General features: G+C 37.3%; 2 protein-coding genes across 4 annotated transcripts in view; both read left to right on the top strand.

Moving 5' to 3' along the window:
* Positions 1-5,744, top strand: part of LOC113666135 (nuclear factor related to kappa-B-binding protein) — a 28,310-nt gene extending 22,566 nt beyond the window's left edge. The window contains exons 24-30 of the mRNA XM_027181895.2: positions 1,076-1,199; positions 1,457-1,530; positions 1,701-1,836; positions 2,182-2,520; positions 3,597-3,650; positions 4,730-4,792; positions 5,280-5,744. Of these exons, the coding sequence (XP_027037696.2) occupies positions 1,076-1,199; positions 1,457-1,530; positions 1,701-1,836; positions 2,182-2,520; positions 3,597-3,650; positions 4,730-4,792; positions 5,280-5,317 (828 nt within the window). The 3' untranslated portion in view covers positions 5,318-5,744. The remainder of the gene's footprint in view (positions 1-1,075; positions 1,200-1,456; positions 1,531-1,700; positions 1,837-2,181; positions 2,521-3,596; positions 3,651-4,729; positions 4,793-5,279) is intronic.
* A 3,480-nt stretch (positions 5,745-9,224) lies between these two features.
* On the top strand, positions 9,225-20,036 carry LOC113666131 (uncharacterized). Of its 3 annotated transcripts, XM_089207605.1 has the most exons (13): positions 10,625-10,751; positions 10,853-10,910; positions 13,256-13,294; positions 13,675-14,013; positions 15,387-15,470; positions 16,298-16,408; positions 16,600-16,812; positions 16,937-17,026; positions 17,679-17,754; positions 18,537-18,602; positions 18,906-18,931; positions 19,596-19,671; positions 20,007-20,036. In XM_089207605.1, the coding sequence occupies exons 4-7, from the start codon at positions 13,689-13,691 to the stop codon at positions 16,653-16,655; spliced, it is 576 nt and encodes a 191-aa protein (XP_089063731.1). In that variant the 5' UTR covers positions 10,625-10,751; positions 10,853-10,910; positions 13,256-13,294; positions 13,675-13,688; the 3' UTR covers positions 16,656-16,812; positions 16,937-17,026; positions 17,679-17,754; positions 18,537-18,602; positions 18,906-18,931; positions 19,596-19,671; positions 20,007-20,036. The 3 variants fall into 3 exon arrangements, with proteins under 3 accessions (XP_089063730.1, XP_089063731.1, XP_089063729.1); XM_089207604.1 differs by lacking the exons at positions 10,625-10,751; positions 10,853-10,910 and adding an exon at positions 9,225-9,358; XM_089207603.1 differs by lacking the exons at positions 10,625-10,751; positions 16,600-16,812.
* The last annotated feature ends 776 nt before the right edge of the window (positions 20,037-20,812 follow it).

Below are 20,812 nucleotides of genomic sequence, written 5' to 3'. Positions count from 1 at the left end.
GCTCGCTCAAGTCACAAACACTTCTGCCATTTTCGAAGGGAAGCAATGCGATTCCGAGCATCACACTTTCCACAGTGAATGGAAAATAGCAATATTTCACGAATATGTTGTTGAAAATCTAAAATATGTGGTACCAGGTACATTTTTTTCGCGTGAAATATCACCCGTTTTTCGCTGCCATTTTACGCGGTCTGTGAGGATGTTCTTTCAAGGGCTTAAGTAATCCCAAAATCGATGTGCCCAAAAAAAATCACTCACTAGAATTGAATGAGAATAGCTGTCCTAATATCGTGTGAAGTTTGGTGTTGATTGATTCCATTTTCATCCTTAAACGGGGCTTGGTTTTTGCAGTTAATTTTTGACTGTGCGTCACGCGGAGCCTGAGCTCCGGAAGCCTGAAAACCGCGTTTTCAGATTTTTGCAAATTTATGAAAATTTAATAATCGCTGAAACTTAAAAACATGATTTTTGAAAATAGTTTGTCAAAGGGTATCTTTGAGCAAAATATGAGCAATTCACCAAAATGGTCGTTGACGGACAATTCTCGATCCTGACAGGCAGCCATTCTTAACCATTCAAATACCGCACTAGATGTAAAACTTGTCGCGACTGGGAGACTCCGAAACTCTTAACTTTAAAAGCGAGGGTTAGAGTGACATCTTGCAACCACTGCCGTTTTTCCCACTCGATAGACATTTGGCTTGTAAAGCAAGAAGCTGGTGGATGGGAGAACTGTATCTAAAAGTTTACTGCTGATCGCGTTTTGAGATTCCAAACATAACATTACTCTCCTAAAATTGTCATCATATTTCCAAAATTCGATTACAGAAACCGCCTTTTGAGAAAACAACATTGTAACCCGGCCGAATAAGCTACATCACAACGCGCGGTTTACAAACAGCTGCACCTTCCACTTTCACAGAAATCATAATTTAAGTTAAGAATTCCTTTTTGTTTGGCTTCTTTTTGTTCAAACACACCACCAAAAAGGAGCGAAACTCTTTTACTCAACAAGTCATGTGTCAGCCCTAGGTTCCTCAGCAAGACTGAAAATTCTTTCCTTGTATGTATGCAGATTCACACGGTGGTCAGTGGTGCCTTGGACAGGCTTCATTATGAACGGGATCCATGTGTAAAATATGACAGCAACAGAAAAGTGTGGATATATTTACATCGCAACCGTTCTGAGGAAGAATTTGGTAATCTAATACAAAAAAAAATTCTCGTTTAATGTATAAATGGATAGACGGAATGATTGACTGACTGGCTGACGGACTGACTGGCTGACGGACTGACTGACTAACTAATTGACTAATTGGCTGACTGACAGACTGACTGACTGGCTGGCTGACTGTTCACTGACTGACCGACTGATTGACTGACTGAACGACCAATTTATTGACTGACTGATTGTAGACATATCAGACCTCTTGTTACTTATTTGCTTGTTTTTAAGAAAAAATCCATCAAGCAAGCGCAGCAGCTGCACGAGCTAAGAAGATGCAGAAACCCAGAGTTGCTCGGCAACCGGTAGGTACCTGCTTGATTAAGTCATCTTAACGGTGAGAGCTGCCATATGAACATGTGTACAACAAAACATTTGATAGAGGTTTTCATCCGTTAATTAAATCAATTTGTCATTATTACAAGTAACAAGTTTCTGTGCTTTAAACTTCTTTTTAAATATGGATTTCCAACAGAAGAGCAAAGAGTCAGTGCAACCACAAGAACAAGAAGAAGCTGTTACAACTCCACCCACTGCACTAACTATTGCTGGGGTTGCTCCAACATCCTCACCTCACCAAGTGGACTCTTTGCCATCTCAAATTGAACTTGGTACATAGTTTCCTGGTGTATATTTTAAGTGAAAACATTTCCCACCCTCTCAAGCATCCCCTTTTCCTAGTCACTTACAAATCCTCACCCAAACGATGCTCTAAGCATTCTTTTGAACAACATATTAGGTTTTATCAACCGATTTGGTAATATAAATTGGCCACCTTGTAGAGTTCAGCCCAGAAATTGTTCACGGTGGCCAAGTTACATTATGAACTCCGTTGATAAAACCAAATTATCTTGTTATATCCATTACCAACGAGCACCACAGTTTCTTGAGAACGGTATTCCCTTTATTATTTTTAAAATTTGCCGCAGGCATTGAGTGTTTTCGTTCGGTAACAGGTCAGTCTCAAGTGAGAGGACCATCTAGGCTGAATACCGCTGAAACTGGCATTGCTGACTCCCCAAGTCATAAGTTCACAAGTGCTTTGAACACACATACCAGTGTGTTGAATATCACTGACGACTCTGTAGACACAAGTCCTCTTCAGCTTGCTAATGTAAGTGAAGACATGAAAGGCGACGTTCAAATCTCGCGCAAAGACAGCTGGAGTAGTGAAGGGGAGAGTTCAGATGAGAGTAGTGCAAGTGATCGTGAAAGCGATAGTGGCTCAGCCGCTAGCAGTAGTGAAGGAAGGAAGGAACTAAAAATACATCCAGGGAAAGGAAAAACTCTACCAGGTTTGCGCTTTTATTTCTCGCTTCGACACCTGTTTTTTCCTTTTTGTTTATAAAATGTACACGGAATATCCCGAGTGTCTCTTAAAGCAGTTTAGGCGCCGAGGGATAAGTGGAAATATAACGACATGTGCTTCAGGTTATGTAGTGCGTTTATTCCTTATTTCGTTTGTTGCCTAATCGTTCGATCTTTCTCTCACTCAAAAAGAGGGCCAAGCTCTAGGGAAATCGAAAAATTGATAGGAAAAGTTTTGAAGGCAAATGCTTCGCGAGCGTTTATGTCTGTGAATAAACCCGTGGCTTTTGAAGAGTTCACCAATCCATCATTGTTAGATCCAAAAAATGGTAATTTGGAATCGTTCAGACAATTTTTATGGCACTTATGAAGCTTTCGGTTGGGTCGGTTATCTCCAGGATCCCTCACTCTCGATAACTGTTGATTGACAATGTAGCTAGAAATCTAAAATCTAAATAGTTAAGATACAGTGAAGGCCAGATGATCATTGGTTTCACATTTTAAATCTTTGCAAAAGGCAGAATTATACAACGTATTTCGTTTACTCCTAAACATTCTCTTTTAAAATTCATATTCAAACTGCTCTGGGACAGCTTTGACTGCGTGTGGCCCACTTCAACGATTTTATTTATTTCAACCCTTAAATGATACTGTAATAAGGTAACGGGTGAAGACAACTAGGCGAGTGTTCCGGCTAAACAAGTAATTTAAGTATTTGCTGTGTTGACACAAGAACAGAAAATCATTTCGTTGAAACGAAAATACAAACGGTGATGTGCTGACGGTTCACCGTAACTTCTAAAGTGGTTTAGTTCTGGTGTCGCCGGTTGTTCCAAACTCAGATGTTCACCTGTGATCTCAAAAGCGTCAACAGAAGCGCCCTTTTTTTTCGAAATTGTCCAAATTTTGTATAATAATGAACTTAAGTCAGAGTATCAATTTATGTTTGTTAAATATCTGTGATTAGTGAACGCCAAAGTTTGTTTGTTTTTTTTATCTAAACTAGGGACCTAAGACTTGCTACAAGGTTCACTACTCAAAAGGATATGTTTCTCTCTTTCAGGGGTGGAGCAGACAGCTGCGAGAGTGCAGGATAACCAGACAATTGACGACAGCGGTAACTCAAAGAAACTATCAATATTATAAACTGTTTATTTTATTCATTAATTTTGATTCTAAAGGATAATGCAAATGGTTATTGTAGCTTCCAGTTTTTTTTAATTCTCTTTTCACGAAAGAATAACCCCGTGACATCTGCGCCAACTCTAGGATAGCTTTCCTTAGGGCTATAGTGCTTATTGGGCTGCCGGGTGATTCGCTCAATTTAAAGGTAGAGATCCGTTCCTTCCCATTTTGCTTACTACGTTTAACTAAGGTTCACGACCTCTTTATCTCGCGATTTTTGGGTGTGCATACATTGCAACTGTTCAATTTTTTGTCGACTCATAAGGCAGACTTTTTTCCTTGCAAATATCATGTAACATGTGCTTGATCAGAGGAAACGTTGTTAGTAAAAGTGTTAGAATGTTAACACAATCCAAAGGAAACCACGGGAATCTACATTGAAAGGTTCAGGTCGCCTGTTTATGAATTATCAGTCAGTTAACCACAATGTTCATTTACATTTAAAACTCGTACGGACCCCAAAGAAACTTACAAGTGTTGGAGGTATTTGTGTGGGTTGATTGATATGGACTGCAGGTGTTAATACCTAACGAGGTCGTCCAGAGAGAGATGTGAGCGTTCTGATGGGTTCTTACTCGGTCGGTATTTTTCTAAGAGGGCTGTTTCTACAGAAACAGTCATAAGCCGCGTATCTCTGTTCTCGAAAGCTAGCAAATTCAATGAAATAAAAAAAGTTTGGTCGGAATGCCATGTAATAAACTACTTACTGACCTCTCTTGCTCGAGCCGTTCTTAAGAATGTTGGCCCTTCGTTGTACGGACTTAGCTGCCATCAGTCCGTACTGCCACGACCTCGGGCCAATATTCCCCAGTGCAGCCCTCACGCTCGTTTAATGAGAAGTCAGTGATAGTTATCAAGATTTGTCAGTGTGTCTTCATGTTATATTCGTGACACGAACTGTTCGCATCACCTCATTGTTAGAGATATTTTCAAGATATGTTTGATGTAATAATATGAGCTACAGTGCTTTGAGAATGAAGCCAAACTTTTCAAATTTTGTTTGTTTGAAAGGTTTTGACTTTGAAGATACGACGAGCAGAAAGGAAGGAAACCCTGATACTAGCAGTGAGCCGGGTAGGCTTTGGATTGTAACTTTTCATTTACATAATCACAAAGTCTCTCTTCCATATCTACTGACTGGCATATTACAGGGAGAAGAGTTAACCTGTCCTAATTTTGCTTTGGTGATCAATACGGAGTAGAAACATAACAAATAAAATTTCTTTAGCATGAGGCGACTCAGATAAATCTGCGGATGAGCCAGAGAGATTAGTATTTTTTTGTTATTGTTTTTGTTTTGTTTTGTTTTGTTTTGTTTTGTTTTGGTTTTGTTGTTGTTGTTTTTTTGGATTGACAGGGTTCATGCAATTAGTATTCGTGGATATGATAAGCCCGCGAAGGCTACCCTTTTTAACCTGGTTTGAGTTTTTTAAAAGAAGAAAGGCTGATGAACAAAATCACGCGAGAACTGTTGTATGCTGATCGTACAAGAAAAACCCACTCAACTTTGCGATCTAAAGGCCCCAAATTTAATTCCTACATTTCCTTCATTTTGTTTCAGGATCTGGAAGTGAAAGCGACTTCAGCAATGTCGATTGATATGTAGAATATGACCTGTACAATATTTACATTAATCAAGCAACAACTTTTTTCATCTTTACTTGGTCAAACACAAACATGTTATCTGACATCATACGTCACCTGTTCCCATAATCGCCGTCATCAAGAACGTGACTGGTTCAATTCTCATTCCTTGAGGCACTTGGTACTGAAGGATTCAACAGAGTTTTAAGCATGTTTCGAGATGATAATAAATACACTATATGTCAAATCAGTGATAAAACCTGAACCTCTCTTTGTTACTTTTTATGAATCCAGTTTTGGGTGGATTAGGGTAGTACTCGTCGATTTTTGTCAGCATGATCTGATCCCGCTTGCTTCAGTCTTTAGATGGTCTGCTTATCCTGTGCAACTACGCAAAAACAGTGGCATTTACTTTAGCTCAAATAAACAAGATTTGTAAATACTGTGGTTACTCGAGTTGCCATTTGCTAAGCTGATATTACTGACTAATACTGTGGCTTCAAAGGTTCCATAACCCAATCGAATGGTATAGGAATTTTTCGAATTGGTCTTAGTTGCAAATATAAATCTTCATAGAGGCTCTCCATTCTCAAATTATCTTTTCCCGATTTTCTCATTACTGATCTGTGAAATATTCGTGCCTCGCCTACATCGTGACTGCATTTTTATCGTGTAAAATATAGTTGTTTTGTACTTTAACTTTTCAACCGTTCACCATCCGAAAGCCTGAAAATCACTTGCTGAGCGTTAAAACCCCAATCTTCAACTATCAACATGTTCTGCTTGCTTAATAAGTACAGACGCCCTCGAACACAGAGATTGACTTTGATTAGTTCGAACAATGGAGAGAATATTCACCAAAGCGGCCAACGAAGAAATTCCAGGTAACGAGCTTGTCCGAGCTTGTTTTGAGTAACCCATTTAGTAGCAATCCTATGAGTTTTCTTAACATTCTTCAGGGTGAATTTGCGCAAGAGTTCGATGACCTTTCCTTGTAGAGAAAGGTCACGTATTGCACATTTGTGTTGAAATCTCTTAATATGATGATCTTCATACGCGTTCGCCAGAGTTTTCCTTTACCATTGAAAATCTTCGAAAAAGAATGTTCAGTTAGGAGGTCTGTGAACGGAACCAATCAGCAGACGTTAGGAATGAATAGTTTACAATCAGTGTGGCTTCTAGCCAGCTATATCATATACCAGGTATGGTAGATGTCTCCATTCCTCGTGTCTCCTTTCCTCATTCAACGATGAAGGTGGGTTTCGATAATGATCTAATTTCATGGAAAACTTCTCAGATGTTACCCAGTAGACTACTGATGTTTTGATAAGCGAGCTTCAAGCCTTTTCGAGAGGACATCTCCTTTTGACCACTTTGAACAGTTAGATAGCGTCGATCAGAATTAGTTTTCAGTCTTACAGATTGAGTGCGGGCGAGTGGACTACGATTTGACGAGACACCTAAGTAAACGGATATGTTGAAAGCTGCTCGTTGAATTCGCCGAACCAAAATGGCGACCGTAAGTTCAATGCCATTGAATTTCATTTTTAGTCGAATGCTGCTCTTACCGAACCGTCGTTTTTAGTTCGGACTTCTGAGCTTTTTCTTTGATGAAAAAAAAAGCTTATCAGCAAAGATCGAACGCCATGACTTGCATTAGTCCCACCCGTAACTATGACATCAAAGTGTTTATATAATATCCACAGAGTAAACAGATTAATGTCTCTCACGAGTGAACAAACTAAACTGAATTGGTATTATCAACACTAGTGGATAAAATCGTACGTAATATCGTTTATACACTTGAATATGTGAAACCTACTTGGCTTGAAGACAGTTATGAAGTAAGTTAGAGACTTTCTTTGATAACCAACTGCACAAAGTAGAGTACAAACAACGCTTCAATGGAGTACAAATATCCTGCCTTATAAATCCTATTAGACGTTTTAGTGCCTAGCATCGTTGAGTATTTTTACGAGTTGTGCCCTATTTTGATTAGCCTGTAGGGTGAGTCAAAATGCAAACAACGAGTAAAAATTACTCGGCGATACTACACACTAAAACGTCTAATAAGTTATTTATCATACAACTGCTTTTCTTCTGCTTTTCTTCCATTTTACGAAACGAAACGAAACCAGGAGAAATATGGCAAAACTAAAGGAATAATGCATTATATTATCTAATAAGGTAAAGATAACTTTCAGAAGGATTTTGGAGTAAACGTTAATCTTTTAGGAGAATTTTAATTGACTTAATACATTTCGCGAAATCGACTATTTTCACCCTGCGCCGTCGGTGACAATGTGACCTTCCTCGTGTCACGAAAATAAATTTAAACATTATTACACATTAGTGTATAACCAAAGCTATTGAGTGACACGAGAATGGCTTCGTCGTTACCGCTGAGTGAAAATAGTTCATTTCGCAAAATAGTAATTGCTCTACCATTACTACTTTACGAGATTGATTTTATAGGAGATAACGAAGATCTTCGGGAATGTACTATAATATAAAGTTTAAACATATTTTTCTGACCCGAAAAGAAAGACATAATTGTAGGGTGAAAATAGTCTATTTTGCAAAATAGTATATCTTCTAACATCACTATCTTACGAAATATATTTAATACGGTTTAAGACTTAAGTGGAGGCCAAAATGTTGGGTACTGTTCTAATTTGTAATGTCTAAATCTATCTGAGTGACATGAAAGAGGTCACGTCGTCACCGTAGGGGAAAAATAAATAGTAACTCTTCCAGAATTCAGAACTATTCAGCGAAATGAATAAAAATCCTTCTTATCAACTGACGAATACTCCTTGTGGAAGTTATCCTTACCATATTAGAAAATTCGTCTGCATCATTCCTTAAGTTTCGTTATATCTCGCCAGGTTTCGTTTCGTTTCGCAAAGTAGTAGAAGCCATATTTTGATCTGGTCTGCAGTTAGCAGACACTTATCAGCTTCGGCTGTTTAAGAAACTGGAAAGGGGTATCATGTTCTCTCGAATCATAGCATTTTTTCATTGTCTCTGAGAGACCTTACTGTAATTTGCGAAACGAAACGGAAAGAAAAAATGCAATTTGCGAGATTAACTCAAATCGATAATTAGCGAAGGAAATTCGTAATTTCTGATTTTATTTCAAATCCGAAATTTCCGAAAAAAATATTTCTGTAATTTGTACTTGTGTGAATTTAATGAATCAATGCATCGGCTATGTGAAAGAAAAATTGCGTCTTTAAACCATAAAATGCAAACCTGTTATTTGAAAAATGATTCAGCGATGACGCTGTGCTGTTTAAATCGTCAATTTACGAAGTGAAATGTGTGACATGACACACAAATTCAAGCGTGACTTGAGTGTATTAAATAGGGGAAAACTGTGTATCTGAAAAGAGAGAAGATTGCTTTGTATGAAACTGCCAACAGTGTTTTTATAGTTAGGGAGATAAATTTAGTAATGATATGCTGTATTCACGAAAGGATACGAGAAGCAACTGGTGAGTATCATTTAAGCACTGGCACAAGCCGAGTTAAAGGCACACGCGTGATCAAACAGTAGAGGATCGAAAAGGGGAATTGGCGATATTTCAGTAACAATTTTAGTCTAATATTTAGGTGCCAGTTTCGCATTCGCAAGACAAAAACTAAAGAAACGCAACGACCCAATGCGAAAAGTTGTTCTCTCTTTTAGCATATTGAGCGTGACCAATGCTAATCGTTGTTCCGCGAGACGCTAGTGACTGCGAATGCCGAAGAATTTCTAGTTTCAAACTTTCTTCGTCATTCTAATTTGTTTGTTTGGTAATTCTGCTTACTGATAACATGGGATTAAATAGCGGTCAATTCTTATTAAGGCTCCGCGACAGTTCTCATTATGCGCTGTCACATTAGGTAAACAAAACAGAAGTACTTGAACGGTAGCCAATCTATTTACGTCACCTTTTCTAAACTGTTGGGCGGCGCTGGCATTTTACGTTCTGGCAGTGACTCTGCTGAAGATGGCTTTTGGTCTCATTTTAATGCTGCTCACTAGCTCTTCCATCGTCCGTACTGAAGGTTGGTGTAATTAGTCTTAACAAAATTCCTTATGATTTCAATTTGCCTCATAATAATGAGGAGAACCTGCCAAAAAAACATTTTGAAATAGGAAGATCAATGGTCTCTTCGAGCGCCATGGCCTTCCTTCCGCGTGTTCTATTTCACGTCTGGATTATCATTGCCCAGAAATCTTGAAAGAACCTATCTCTTTTTTTTTTACTGAGCGATTCTGACTGAATGGGTAGAGAAATCGGATTGAAGCGAAAGAACCGCTCAAAAGGTCTACGATAATATAGAAGTGTGAATTAATTTTATTGAGACCTGTATATCATTTTGATAAACCGCCGTCACGTGCTTGTACACATCTTCCTCACGATCACGCCTTTCGCCTGTGGGAAGACTGCCAATTACTTTGAACAATGTTCATTCATGGATGAATTGATTCCACTCATTCCGTCAATTTTAAAATGGGAGAAATTTAAATATCAAAGGTGAAAACTTATCAATCTATATATGATGACAGCTATATTTGGGATCAGCTCCTAAGTCAGCCTACTGGTCCGAAATAAAGGCCTAAGTACTTATTTCGTCTAGAATAAAAGCAAATTTCCAAATTTTTCCCATTATTATTGAAGTACCTCTTGATTTTGGGCAAAATAAAATGTCTTTGAACGACATTGTCGCAATGGAATTAATATTTGGTTATTTGAATGTTCATAAGTTGAACGTTTTATGGTTAACTTGAACAAAGTACGTATTACAAAATTTAAATTGAGCACAAAATAACTGATCTCGAACGAACTAATCTTGAACGACCTCGAATAAATTAGGACACGACTTCGAATAGACCTGAACGAATTACACAAAACATGTTTCCTTTTACAGTTATAGAGCAATCGAAACGAAAATATGCCTACAACTTATCTTACAAAACAAAAGACGTTACGTAATAACAAAAACCTACAATACGACGAAATGAATAGAAAAAGAGAAGATTAGTGAACGTTAAATAAGCACGATCCATAAATTAAATGTACTTTTGTCCACTGAACGTAAACAATCGATCCGCCTTCATATTTTAAAAAGAAAACATTCTCATGAATTCCATCCTAGTTCTTTTGATGGCGATTAGTGACTTAATCAATGTTGATGCCTGTAAGTGTTTTGCACTCCGCCGACAGATGTTTTTAAATCAAAAAAATTTTTTTTTTATTTAAGATAAAGCATTTTTTGGTTTACGTACGATATCATGGGCTGTCAAGATTAGTTCATATACGTGAGTTAGAAAGCGGCAGTAAGGAATCCGAGATCAGGTTGAAAGGACTGTGCTTTATTCGAAAGGTGTGTTTTCTGCCTTTGTGCAAGGACTGGAAAATATCGCGTCTTAAGCGCGATAACGCCTCGCAGAATTGTGAGTATATCAACATTGTACGTATTCTAGAGAGCTTTTTGTCGCTTCTGTTTTTGTTATATCCGATGTGGGCGATCCTCACGTGTATTTTTTGCTTTCAGTTGACAGGCTAGCGCGTGTGCAAGGGAAAACTCGCTGAATAAACAAGTTCAAAAATTGGTAAACCCCGAAGACTTTATTTTCCTGGTGAATCTTCAAAATCAGTAGAACCCGAACTCGTGGTTCGGGTACTACTGATGTTCTTTTTAACCAACGGTGAGCGCAAAATGCATACAAGAGGCGCTCCCAGTAAGGGCATGGACATGAATTGAGTGTTGTTTGAAATAAACATCACCTCTTTGGAATGCGCACGTAATCGCTAATTGAGTTTTCTCTAAAAGATCTTTCCTGCTTTGAGAGACTGTTCATGAAGGATATTTTTTTAATCTTCTTTCGGTGGCTCTATACTGGCTTTACACCTAATCTTCATAAAAAACGAAACAATGAATTCGAATTAAATCATCGCTCATCACTGAACTATGTTAGTAGTTCAACTTTATTATACTTCTGCCAGATGTTATGATTGTCAGTAGTTCAACTTTATTATATTTCTGCCTGATGATATGAATTTTCAATCGATCTATCATCTGATCTATCATCTGCGATAAGAACAGCCGCAATGGTGTGCACAACTGGTGAATGTTTTATTCTTTTTCTTTTTTTCTTTCGGCATTCCTCCATCTTCATCGTTATCAGCATATTCACTATATTTCTCATTGTAGTCTCCTTTGCTTCGCTCTCTCTTCACTATGAATCCTATCCTTTTTCTGCAAAATCAAGCCTCGATCTCCCACAGTAAAGCTTTCATCTGAGCCACCATGTCAACGCCTCTTTTGTTTGACATCGCGCTATTTTTAGGAGGCTAGATCCTATTTATGGCTTGTGGTTTCCGTAAAGGCAAAAGGAGATTGGCGTCACATCCCACAAAGCTCACGTGGATAAAAGAGTTTGACCCAGTTCTTCATATCCTTTTTCATATGTATGCTTGTGCTTATTAGTCGCACGCACATATAGTAGACGTTGTTCCGCCTTTACGGTGTGAACATTTTCACATTCGCCATAAGTTTTTTCCAGTTCGCCAAGAAAATGGCTTGAAAAGAAAAAGACTTCACAAACGAAGAAGAGGAATAAACAATCTTTGGGGAAAAAAGAAACAGATAAATCTTCTTTCCATTCTTTTAGTGCTATGGATAAATATATCTAGAAGTAAAAGCCTAGTCATGCTGACATGCATACCATGGAACTCTCTAAAACGATGTAACGTTATCATCAGTTTTTCAAACGAAGTTTCTTATCGTATTTTTCAGAACAACTTATGGACTCCATCGATCCGAAATACCCAGCGCCCGAGCATTTTACTATTCCTGATCTAATTTTTTTTTATTAAAAACTCATGCATTTTAACTTTCCTTGTTGTCCGATTTTTACGGTCCGATTCTTGTGACGTTTAGTTTTGACTTCTTGTGCGACTTTGACTTTGGTATATCGTACATTTTTTTTCTCCTTGTTGTCGAATTTATGTTAGTATCCCGTAAACTTATAGTTTTCCTTGACGTTCGATTTTGACGTTAGTATATTGTGCATTTCAATTTTCTTTGTTGTCCGATTTTTCCGTTTGCATCGCGTTCTTTATTGTTTTCCTTAATGTCTGATTTTACGTTTGTGTCTCATGCATTTATAGTTTTCCTTGTTGTGCAATTTTTTCGTTGATATATCCCGCCCTTATAGTTTTCTTTGTTATCAGACTTTTAAGTAAGGAACTCGTGCACTTATAGTTTTCCTTCTTGCTTTCCTTTTACGTTCGCATCTCGTGCATTTAAGTTTTCCTCGTTCTCCGATTTTTACGTTAGTATTATGCGCATTTTTTGTTTTCCTTGTTGTCCGTTTTTACGTTAGTACTTCGTGCACTAATAGTTTTGCATATTTTACGATACATTTTATAAAAGAAATGAAAAACTTGTTCCTCGAGCAATGTCAAGTTATATAAGTACTTGGGTATTTTTAAGAACACTCGCGAAGTGCGGAGAAGTACTCGCCTCCGGCTCGTGCTTCACCACACATCTCTCGTGTTCTTAGAAAATTCCCGCGTGCTTATGACAACAAAACCTCCTGGCCACTCCTCCATTTCACTGAGCCATTCTTCCTTTCCGTTTTCCTGACCTTAGAACCTGAAGTCAATAATGGAGTTTAATTTAACCACACTGTAATGTCTGATTAAGATTTCCATTCATCCGCGTTGTTGATAAACATTATGTTAATACTAGTGAAGATGCAAGTGTTCCCTTTGGAGGCTTACTGATGAAGTAGACCTCCAAACTGGACCTTTGGAACTCCTTTTTCGGGGCAATCTAATAAACTTGATGGTTTTAACCTTGGAAAAAAAAAACAGAAATCGTTAGACCTCATATATCAAGTCTTCAAATGGAGTTTTCCATACTGAGAGGTCTTCGATTTTTACTTTTCAGCGTCAGCCAAAACCGGAGTTAAGAACTATACTATTTTTGGTAGGTACGATTTGGATAATACAAACGGCAAAAGTATAAGTTGTGTCTCCTAATGGGTTACTAGCATACTAGATACACTCTTCTTGAGCAAATGATTTTGACGAAGAGCCTCCCTAGTCCCTAGCCTCCCTCCCTCTCCCCAAGACAGTTTGGTTTTCCAAGAGACATTGTTAATTTTATGCCCTGGTTCCAGAAGATGTACAAAACTTAGGCGCCAGAAAGGTCAGAAAGTAAATGATTTCATACCATATCATCACCATGTCTTTGCTTTGATGCTATAGGGAGGGGGACGGGGGTGATCCATTAATTCTCCCTCCCCGTCCGAAACCCCGTGCCGGCAATGGTTGTAAGATCGCTCTATATTTTGATCTCCTGAACAGCTAGTCTGGGCGAGATGGTCGAATTCCCTTCATGGAATATATCACAGTACAGACAGACTGACTATTTCATCCTGACGAGTTCGGAGTACCGAGTAAGAATACAAAAACTAAGCTCCGACGGCTCGACGCAGTCCTGCATCGAGGAAGCAGAGTGGTATAAAAGATGTCGGGCATGGGTAAACATGACTTACCTCGGTAACGACATGGCAGGTGTTAAGATAATTGTCGGGAACGAGTCAATGGGTGGGGTATTCAGGGTGTATCTCTATTGCACTGGTGGTTCCGGGACCTGCAGCTCGGATCCGTTAATGGAAGTTCACCTTGTCATCAGAGATAAAGGTAAATTTCATATTTCACTGTATTCTTAGAATGTTTCACGATGCATACTGTCACGTCCTTTTTGGAAAACGAAACGTCTGGTCCTCTAGAGCTTAGAGTTAATTCACTTTTGTCACAGATGAATAATAATGATAGTAATAATTATGGTGTATCAACGTATCTGCACCAAATGCAAATGACTCTTCAGCTGTGAATAGTAAAGGAACTACAATAAAGATGATACCCTAAACATAAATATATGTTATTTGCCGGCTGGGAGGTCCGTATGGTGAAAAACTGTGACCTTGGCCTTAAAAATGCTGCTGCATAACTAACATATTTACTTTTTTTAAAACTTAACGAAATGCTCTCCGAAAGAACCCGAATTATTTTGGACAGTCACAAATCAAAACCAGTCAATTAATGATCTAACGGAAAGTATTATACACTCTCATCGACGATTAATTTGTGTACGAAGATTTACCTCTGTTCACTAAGTAAACGGCGAGGAAAGTAATTGTAAGTAAATTCAAATTTTTTATTTTGAAGTTGTGAGAGTTTGCTCGTTTGTTTGCTACAATGGCGTGGGTAAATCTGGTCTTTCCTCCACAAAACCTAAATTCGAATGATATACTCTAACGAGACACAAGGGGATTTAATGCGGCCTTTTCTCACTGAATTCCTTCTGTCAGTTTCTGTTGTGCAATTTACAGTACAAATGTCCAAATTGAACGGACTTCGTATATTTGTTGTAGACCTGAGATTAAAACTTCGCTCGTCTTTCACTACGAATAAAATTGTTTAAAAAATTCAGATATTAAATGAATGAAATTTCCATCAGTTAGTTCAACTGTAACCAAATACCTCATGTTTAACTCTCTAAGTACTTTCTGTGACCAATTAAAATTAATTGCAGACGGTTTTTAGGCCGCTTGTCAACCAACGTAAAGACCGCGTTAAGAACCAATCATATTGCAGGATTCGTTACCGTGCCCTCTGGAAAAAGAAATAAATACATTCATAATATACCGTAGTCACTAATGTTCCCCATAGCCACTCAAAAACTGCGGCTGCGGTAATTTGTCTACATTGGAAATGCTGGTAGTAATAATCAGCCTTTTAATTTCCTCCTTCGTTACAAGTGGAACAATTTTACCAATTAACACAGGAGGAACGACTTTTTTGATTAACATTGTCTGTATCGTTACTTTCACCGGAGAGGCACAGGTCTACTGGCATGGACTCGGAACTGAAATGTCAGGGATTGAGCCCAAAGTCATTTGGGGAAGAGCCACTTCACTGTTAAAGAGCCTCTTTTCTCCCACTTGTAGTTTTATCATTTTCATAATTCTTACTCGCTGTTATTTCTCTTTTTATCTTGACGTCACCGGTAGCCTTCAAAACGAACGCGAGCGCAAGTGTTGTAGACCCCACACAGAAAACAAAGAACACTAGCACTCAGCTGAATAGAGGAAGAGGTAGGTTTACTGTACTGTACAATGATGGTCCTGGTGATAAACCCCGAGAAACTCCTTGGTAGACCGTATGCAGTGTAGTACTGGTGCAACTGTTGATAGTAGTGTGGTATCCTCCCTCTCAAACGAGCCCTTTAGGTTATGAAACCCCTCTGACCCACGCCTAATGAATCAATTTTTGTAAACTAGTTTGAGTGGAATATAACTCTAGCTGAAAATCCAAACGCTTTTTTTAAAAAATTTGACGAGTAAAGAAATCCATATCTGTTTTTTCATTTAAATACAAAAATTTAATCGTCGGCTCGCCTCAAATTGAAAATCTTAATGACATGTTCTCTTATTCGTAATGCAGGTTGTAGATCACGACAATGTATTTAAATTAAACAAAAACTCAGTTGTAATGAATTTACATCTTGTCTACTCTGCCAGCACCCATTTATCGCTTTCAACAACAACATGATGGATGCAAGCCAGATTTTGAAAAATCTTAAAAGCATTCTAGTTTGACATATCAAATATTTTAATGCATTATCCCTTGACGAAGGAAAAGAACCAGAGCCTATTAGTAATGTCCTCCTGATGATTCTTCCCCGAGATAGAGACTTACAAAGTGTAAGCGAAGGAGGGAAAGTAAAAAAACCTCTTCATACGTAAGTCAAATTCATCTCCGCGTTATCTTTATCAATCAACTATTTCTGTTTTTTACAAAGCTTAAATGTTGTGCAAAGAAGGATTTCGAGCACGAAAATTGCATTTTGCATTATCTTCAAGTTCCATCAGCAATGTGAAAAAAACTTTAACTTTTACTCCAAGTCATTCATTTTTGACAGAGGCGAAATCATCAGTCCCATATACACCCACTACCCCGACTACCCAGGGCTTACAACTACCGGAATCGAGGTCTAAGAAAAACAGGAATGGAGGGTTGAGCCGTAAAACAGGTAGGTAGGTTCACAGTGCAAGGAAATGCTGATTCCTTTAAAAGTCTAGCAGTTTTCTTTACTAATCCCTCAATGGATTAGATCATCTGCGATTATTATTTATTATTCGTTTATCATAATTTGAAACTAAAAGTATAACTGAAGACCATTTACTTATTCACAATTTTCACTGCGTTATCCTCATCTTACAGGAGTCTCTGCTCTTCTCCAAGCCGTCCTTCTGTTTGTGATGGCGGTACTTATTTAATCTCGCTCGAAGAATACCGAGACATGAAATCATGTATTTGACGTAGTGCGTCCTCATTTGAAAGGATCTTGATAGAAAAAACTGTTTTCATCTCTTCATTATGATATTTGACGTTACTTAAACTTGAAAGTTTACAAAAGACACAGCAATTTTAAAGGTAAAGAAATTATGAATTCTGTGACACCCATTATGTCTCAACTTTTTTCCAAAAAAATTAAGGAATCATTTCAACGAAATAAACTACATTTACTGATTCATTAATGCTTGCTTCATTTTTGTAGTCATCATCAGCAAGCCAACAACAACAACAACAACCACCAAGGAAGGCTGTGAGCTTTTTCCAAGCTGTTTTATTGCCAGGAGTTATACCTGTAAGTTCAATTATTGCAATTCTGTCTCTTAATTTCAAGATTTCATTCATTCATCTCCTTACTGTCTTCCATACAACTCTTGTACAAGGTTAGTTTGGAGAATTCAGTATGGGTTCAACTAATATTCCCCTAGAGTAGTTTTTTCTTTTCCTCATCACTGGTCCACTTTACATTGTATTGATATTTTAAGAGGACATTCTGTTTTGGTCACCCATGGAACAGAAAACAACCTGTATGAAAAGAACAGTAACAGGCAATTTCATGTGAATTGATCAACTCCATACTGCTTATGTTACATAGAGGGACAGAGAAGACCATATTTAGTTCTAAGTGAATAGAGCTTTCAAGAAATTGAAAAAAAATTCTCGAATGAGAGTTGGGAAAGCTTGTATGTCTTTGTTATAAAAACTACATGTATGTCATCTTCCCATAAAAAAAAAACTATTGGTACAGTAGCTCTTTCTTGAATTTCATCATATTTTCTTTGATTTTAAGTGGGGGCAGCAATTTTTAATCATGTTATATTAGATAATAAATTGTTATCGAAAAGAGTGTGGGTGCTTATGCAAAAAGTATAGGTGCATAAATTTACAATGTATGTACTAGATAATATTTTCACTGCAACTAAATAACAATCTTTTTTTTTCATCAGTACTCATTGTCTTATGCTTGTTTGAAATTGGTGAATTATTCATTCTTCTTTTGGCTGCCTTATTACTTGTCAAACAGTAAGTTCTTTATTTTGTCATTTCTTGTAAAATCTGTGGGCAAACAATCTGTGGGAAACATATTGCCATTACTTATTATACAGGGATTATCTCAGTGATAGATAGCACATTAAATTGGTTTAACTGTGTAATAACCCATGCAGGATGTTTAGAAAACAAGAGAAAAGTTTGTAAACTGGGAAGGAGAGGCAAATCAGTTACTAACTTTGTGTTCTCCTGATATCCCATGTGGACTATTATGCAGCTTAAACCAATATAAAGTGCAGTCTATTGCTCTTATGAAACTAATTCTAAACAAAACACTTTTTTTTTCTTTGTCCCATACTACTAACAAGACAAAAAGCATCTCTCTTTATTTCTTTACCAAGCATAAAACTTCCCATTTCTCTTATTCTGTTTACAAACATGATGCTATTGACATTGCTGATACTAGCAGTATGCAGGACGCTTGTCATATGAACTTTGTAATAGACCTTGTTACAGTAAAGTCTCCATGGCTCAGTAGTAGAGCATTGGATCATAGAATCTGAAGGTCTGAGGTTGGATTCCTCATGGGTACTCAGAATTTTTTCTTTGTCCCGTGCTTGTGACAAGACGAAAACATCTTTCTCTAAAACACACTATGTTCCAATTATCAATGGGTTTACCAGTGCAATATACAATATTTTTTTGACCAATCAGGGTGCTCATAGTGTATCAGTGATTTTACCAACATTTTTGCAGTACTTACCATGAGTGATGCTGTGAAGGGCTACTTAATCCTTCCTATTTTTTTTTCCTAGAATTTCAATGGAAGGACACAGTGGCAGACAAAATTTCAACATTTTATGATGTTGGAGGAATTGTTGGTAATTAAGTGTATTTTTGAATACTGATTTTACCTTTAAAATATCAGCCAACATTTCGTTGGAGAAGTAAATATTATGATCATTTCCTTTATCCTCATGAGCTTAAGCTTTGATGCAGGGGTGATATTGAAGGGAGAGTTTGGATGTTAGTGACACTCTTAGGAGTTAAAGGGTGTAGATGAACTGGTAGTCCTAATAAAAAAAGTGTCATGGTCAACAAAGGTTTTGGCAAGCCATATGAATATAGGAGGCTTCAATTCTCTATATTATGAATTTTAAATTGTTATATTTCAACACTTTCAGGTGGTGTAATTGGAGGATTAATCAGTGTAAGTTTTATCAATTTCTGTGTTGAAGTATTATTTTAAAATCATATCATCAGTAAAATATATCAATCAAATGCCACCCCCCCCCCCAGCCTTACCCTTATTTGAGCTGTAACTGATCATTTTAAATAGATATATGAACCCTTAACACCCTAGCATCAGTATGCATATTCTCCATGCTGTTCTCTACCAATTTCTTGTGGTTCTGACGACGTGAATTTGTTTGACAATCAAGAGCCTTTGGAACTGGTGATCATTTGTTCTATTCTCTTGACCTTTACATTTGATTGAAGACTGGTACAGTGAGGAGAAAGTAGAAGCTGGTCACTTGTAGGAGTTTAAAGGGCAAAAACTAAAAAATATGTGAAAATCTAAAGTCGTAATTTAAATACTTAAATCTAAAATCTGAAATTTAAAATCCAGGAATGATTTAGTTATAATACAACTATTTATAAGGAAAATAAACTAGATATTTGCAAGATAATTTAGTGTTATCAACTGAGATGAAAACGTAAATTGGCCTCTGTAAAGTGTTTAAAGGCTTGTAGAGCATGTACATTGCCAGTCATAATATGTGACTAATACTTTAAGGGTACCCTGATTTTTGTGTCAACAAGCATTAGGCATGCATTGTTATTTTTTGCTTCTTGTTTAACTAATTTCTTAGGATCTGATGTCAAGTCGGTCCCCATTGGTCATTGCAATGCTTGTGTTGTCCATACCAATGCTTTTCATTTATGGAAGTTAGTTGGAATTTCTCTCTTTTTTCACTGTTATTATTGTTAGTAATTGGCAAACTCAGTGGTGGAACAGTCATTCATTCATTCAGTTCATTGAAAAGCCATCAAGGCATTAAGTTTTACAATTGGTCAGCCATTTCTTGACTGAAGTCCAAATCCCAGATCAAATTGGGCATACAAGATAAAATATTTGACAAGAGAAATGTTTGTGTCAAGTGCAATAAGTTTTCTTTACGTGGGATATACCTTTCAAAGTTATTAGAGGCTGTTATCATTTTATTATGATTGGTTCCAATCTTAAACCATTCATCTAACAATGTGTCCTTATATAATGGCAGATACTGGAGGCAGTTACACACTGAATGCAAGTTTGATGACTTTACTAGGTTTGTGTGATATATTTTGTCCCTTTTTGCAATGGTGATAAATGGTGTCTTAAGTGTACATGCTTACTTCAGGTCACCCGTGTACTCTTAACACTTATTGCTTGCAACATAGGAGAACACATGCTATTTATGTTGTTTTTCAGTCCCACTGATTTTATGAAATCTCTCAGGTATCAATTTGAAGCCAGACCATGTCAGCTTTCAACACCATTTTGGACAGACCAGATAGCCACAATCCCATGCATGTATCCAGACTCACTTCAGTCTGGATGCCATGGTTAGATTTGTAGTTAAATTGCTACCTTTGAGTTACTTCAAATCAGAACTGCAATCCAAGCCACCATTCAATATTTATATAAATTTTATTGCGTAGAGACAAAAATATTCATTCCTAAGCAATATTGCAAACACAGGTTCCTAATCCATGATTACTTCTAGTTTATTTTTCACCAACTCTATTATGCAGGTTTTATGGTTGGCGGTCCTGCAAACTTGATAAGTTCTGCAATATCAGCTGACCTGGGAAGACAGGTAAGAAGAGTTAGATGACCTCATCCATTAAGATTGAAACATGTTTTGGGCTGTGTTAGTATCTACTTTCATGAAAAAGATTTGTTGTACAGAAAATAGTAGATAATGGGGCTTTGTGAGAATAGTGTTTGCTCAATAAGTGTGTGGGCCTTGTGTGACTTGCACATCACCAAATGTACTTATTGCAAAATTGTGTGTATTGTGTGTAAGCTACTATAAATGCTATT

The sequence above is a fragment of the Pocillopora damicornis genome, chromosome 5 (genome assembly GCF_964200805.1).
Source record: "Pocillopora damicornis chromosome 5, jaPocDami1.2, whole genome shotgun sequence".
Lineage (NCBI taxonomy): Eukaryota > Metazoa > Cnidaria > Anthozoa > Scleractinia > Pocilloporidae > Pocillopora > Pocillopora damicornis.
Note: the sequence above shows the minus strand (reverse complement) of the source record. Positions and strands in the feature narration are given on the sequence as shown.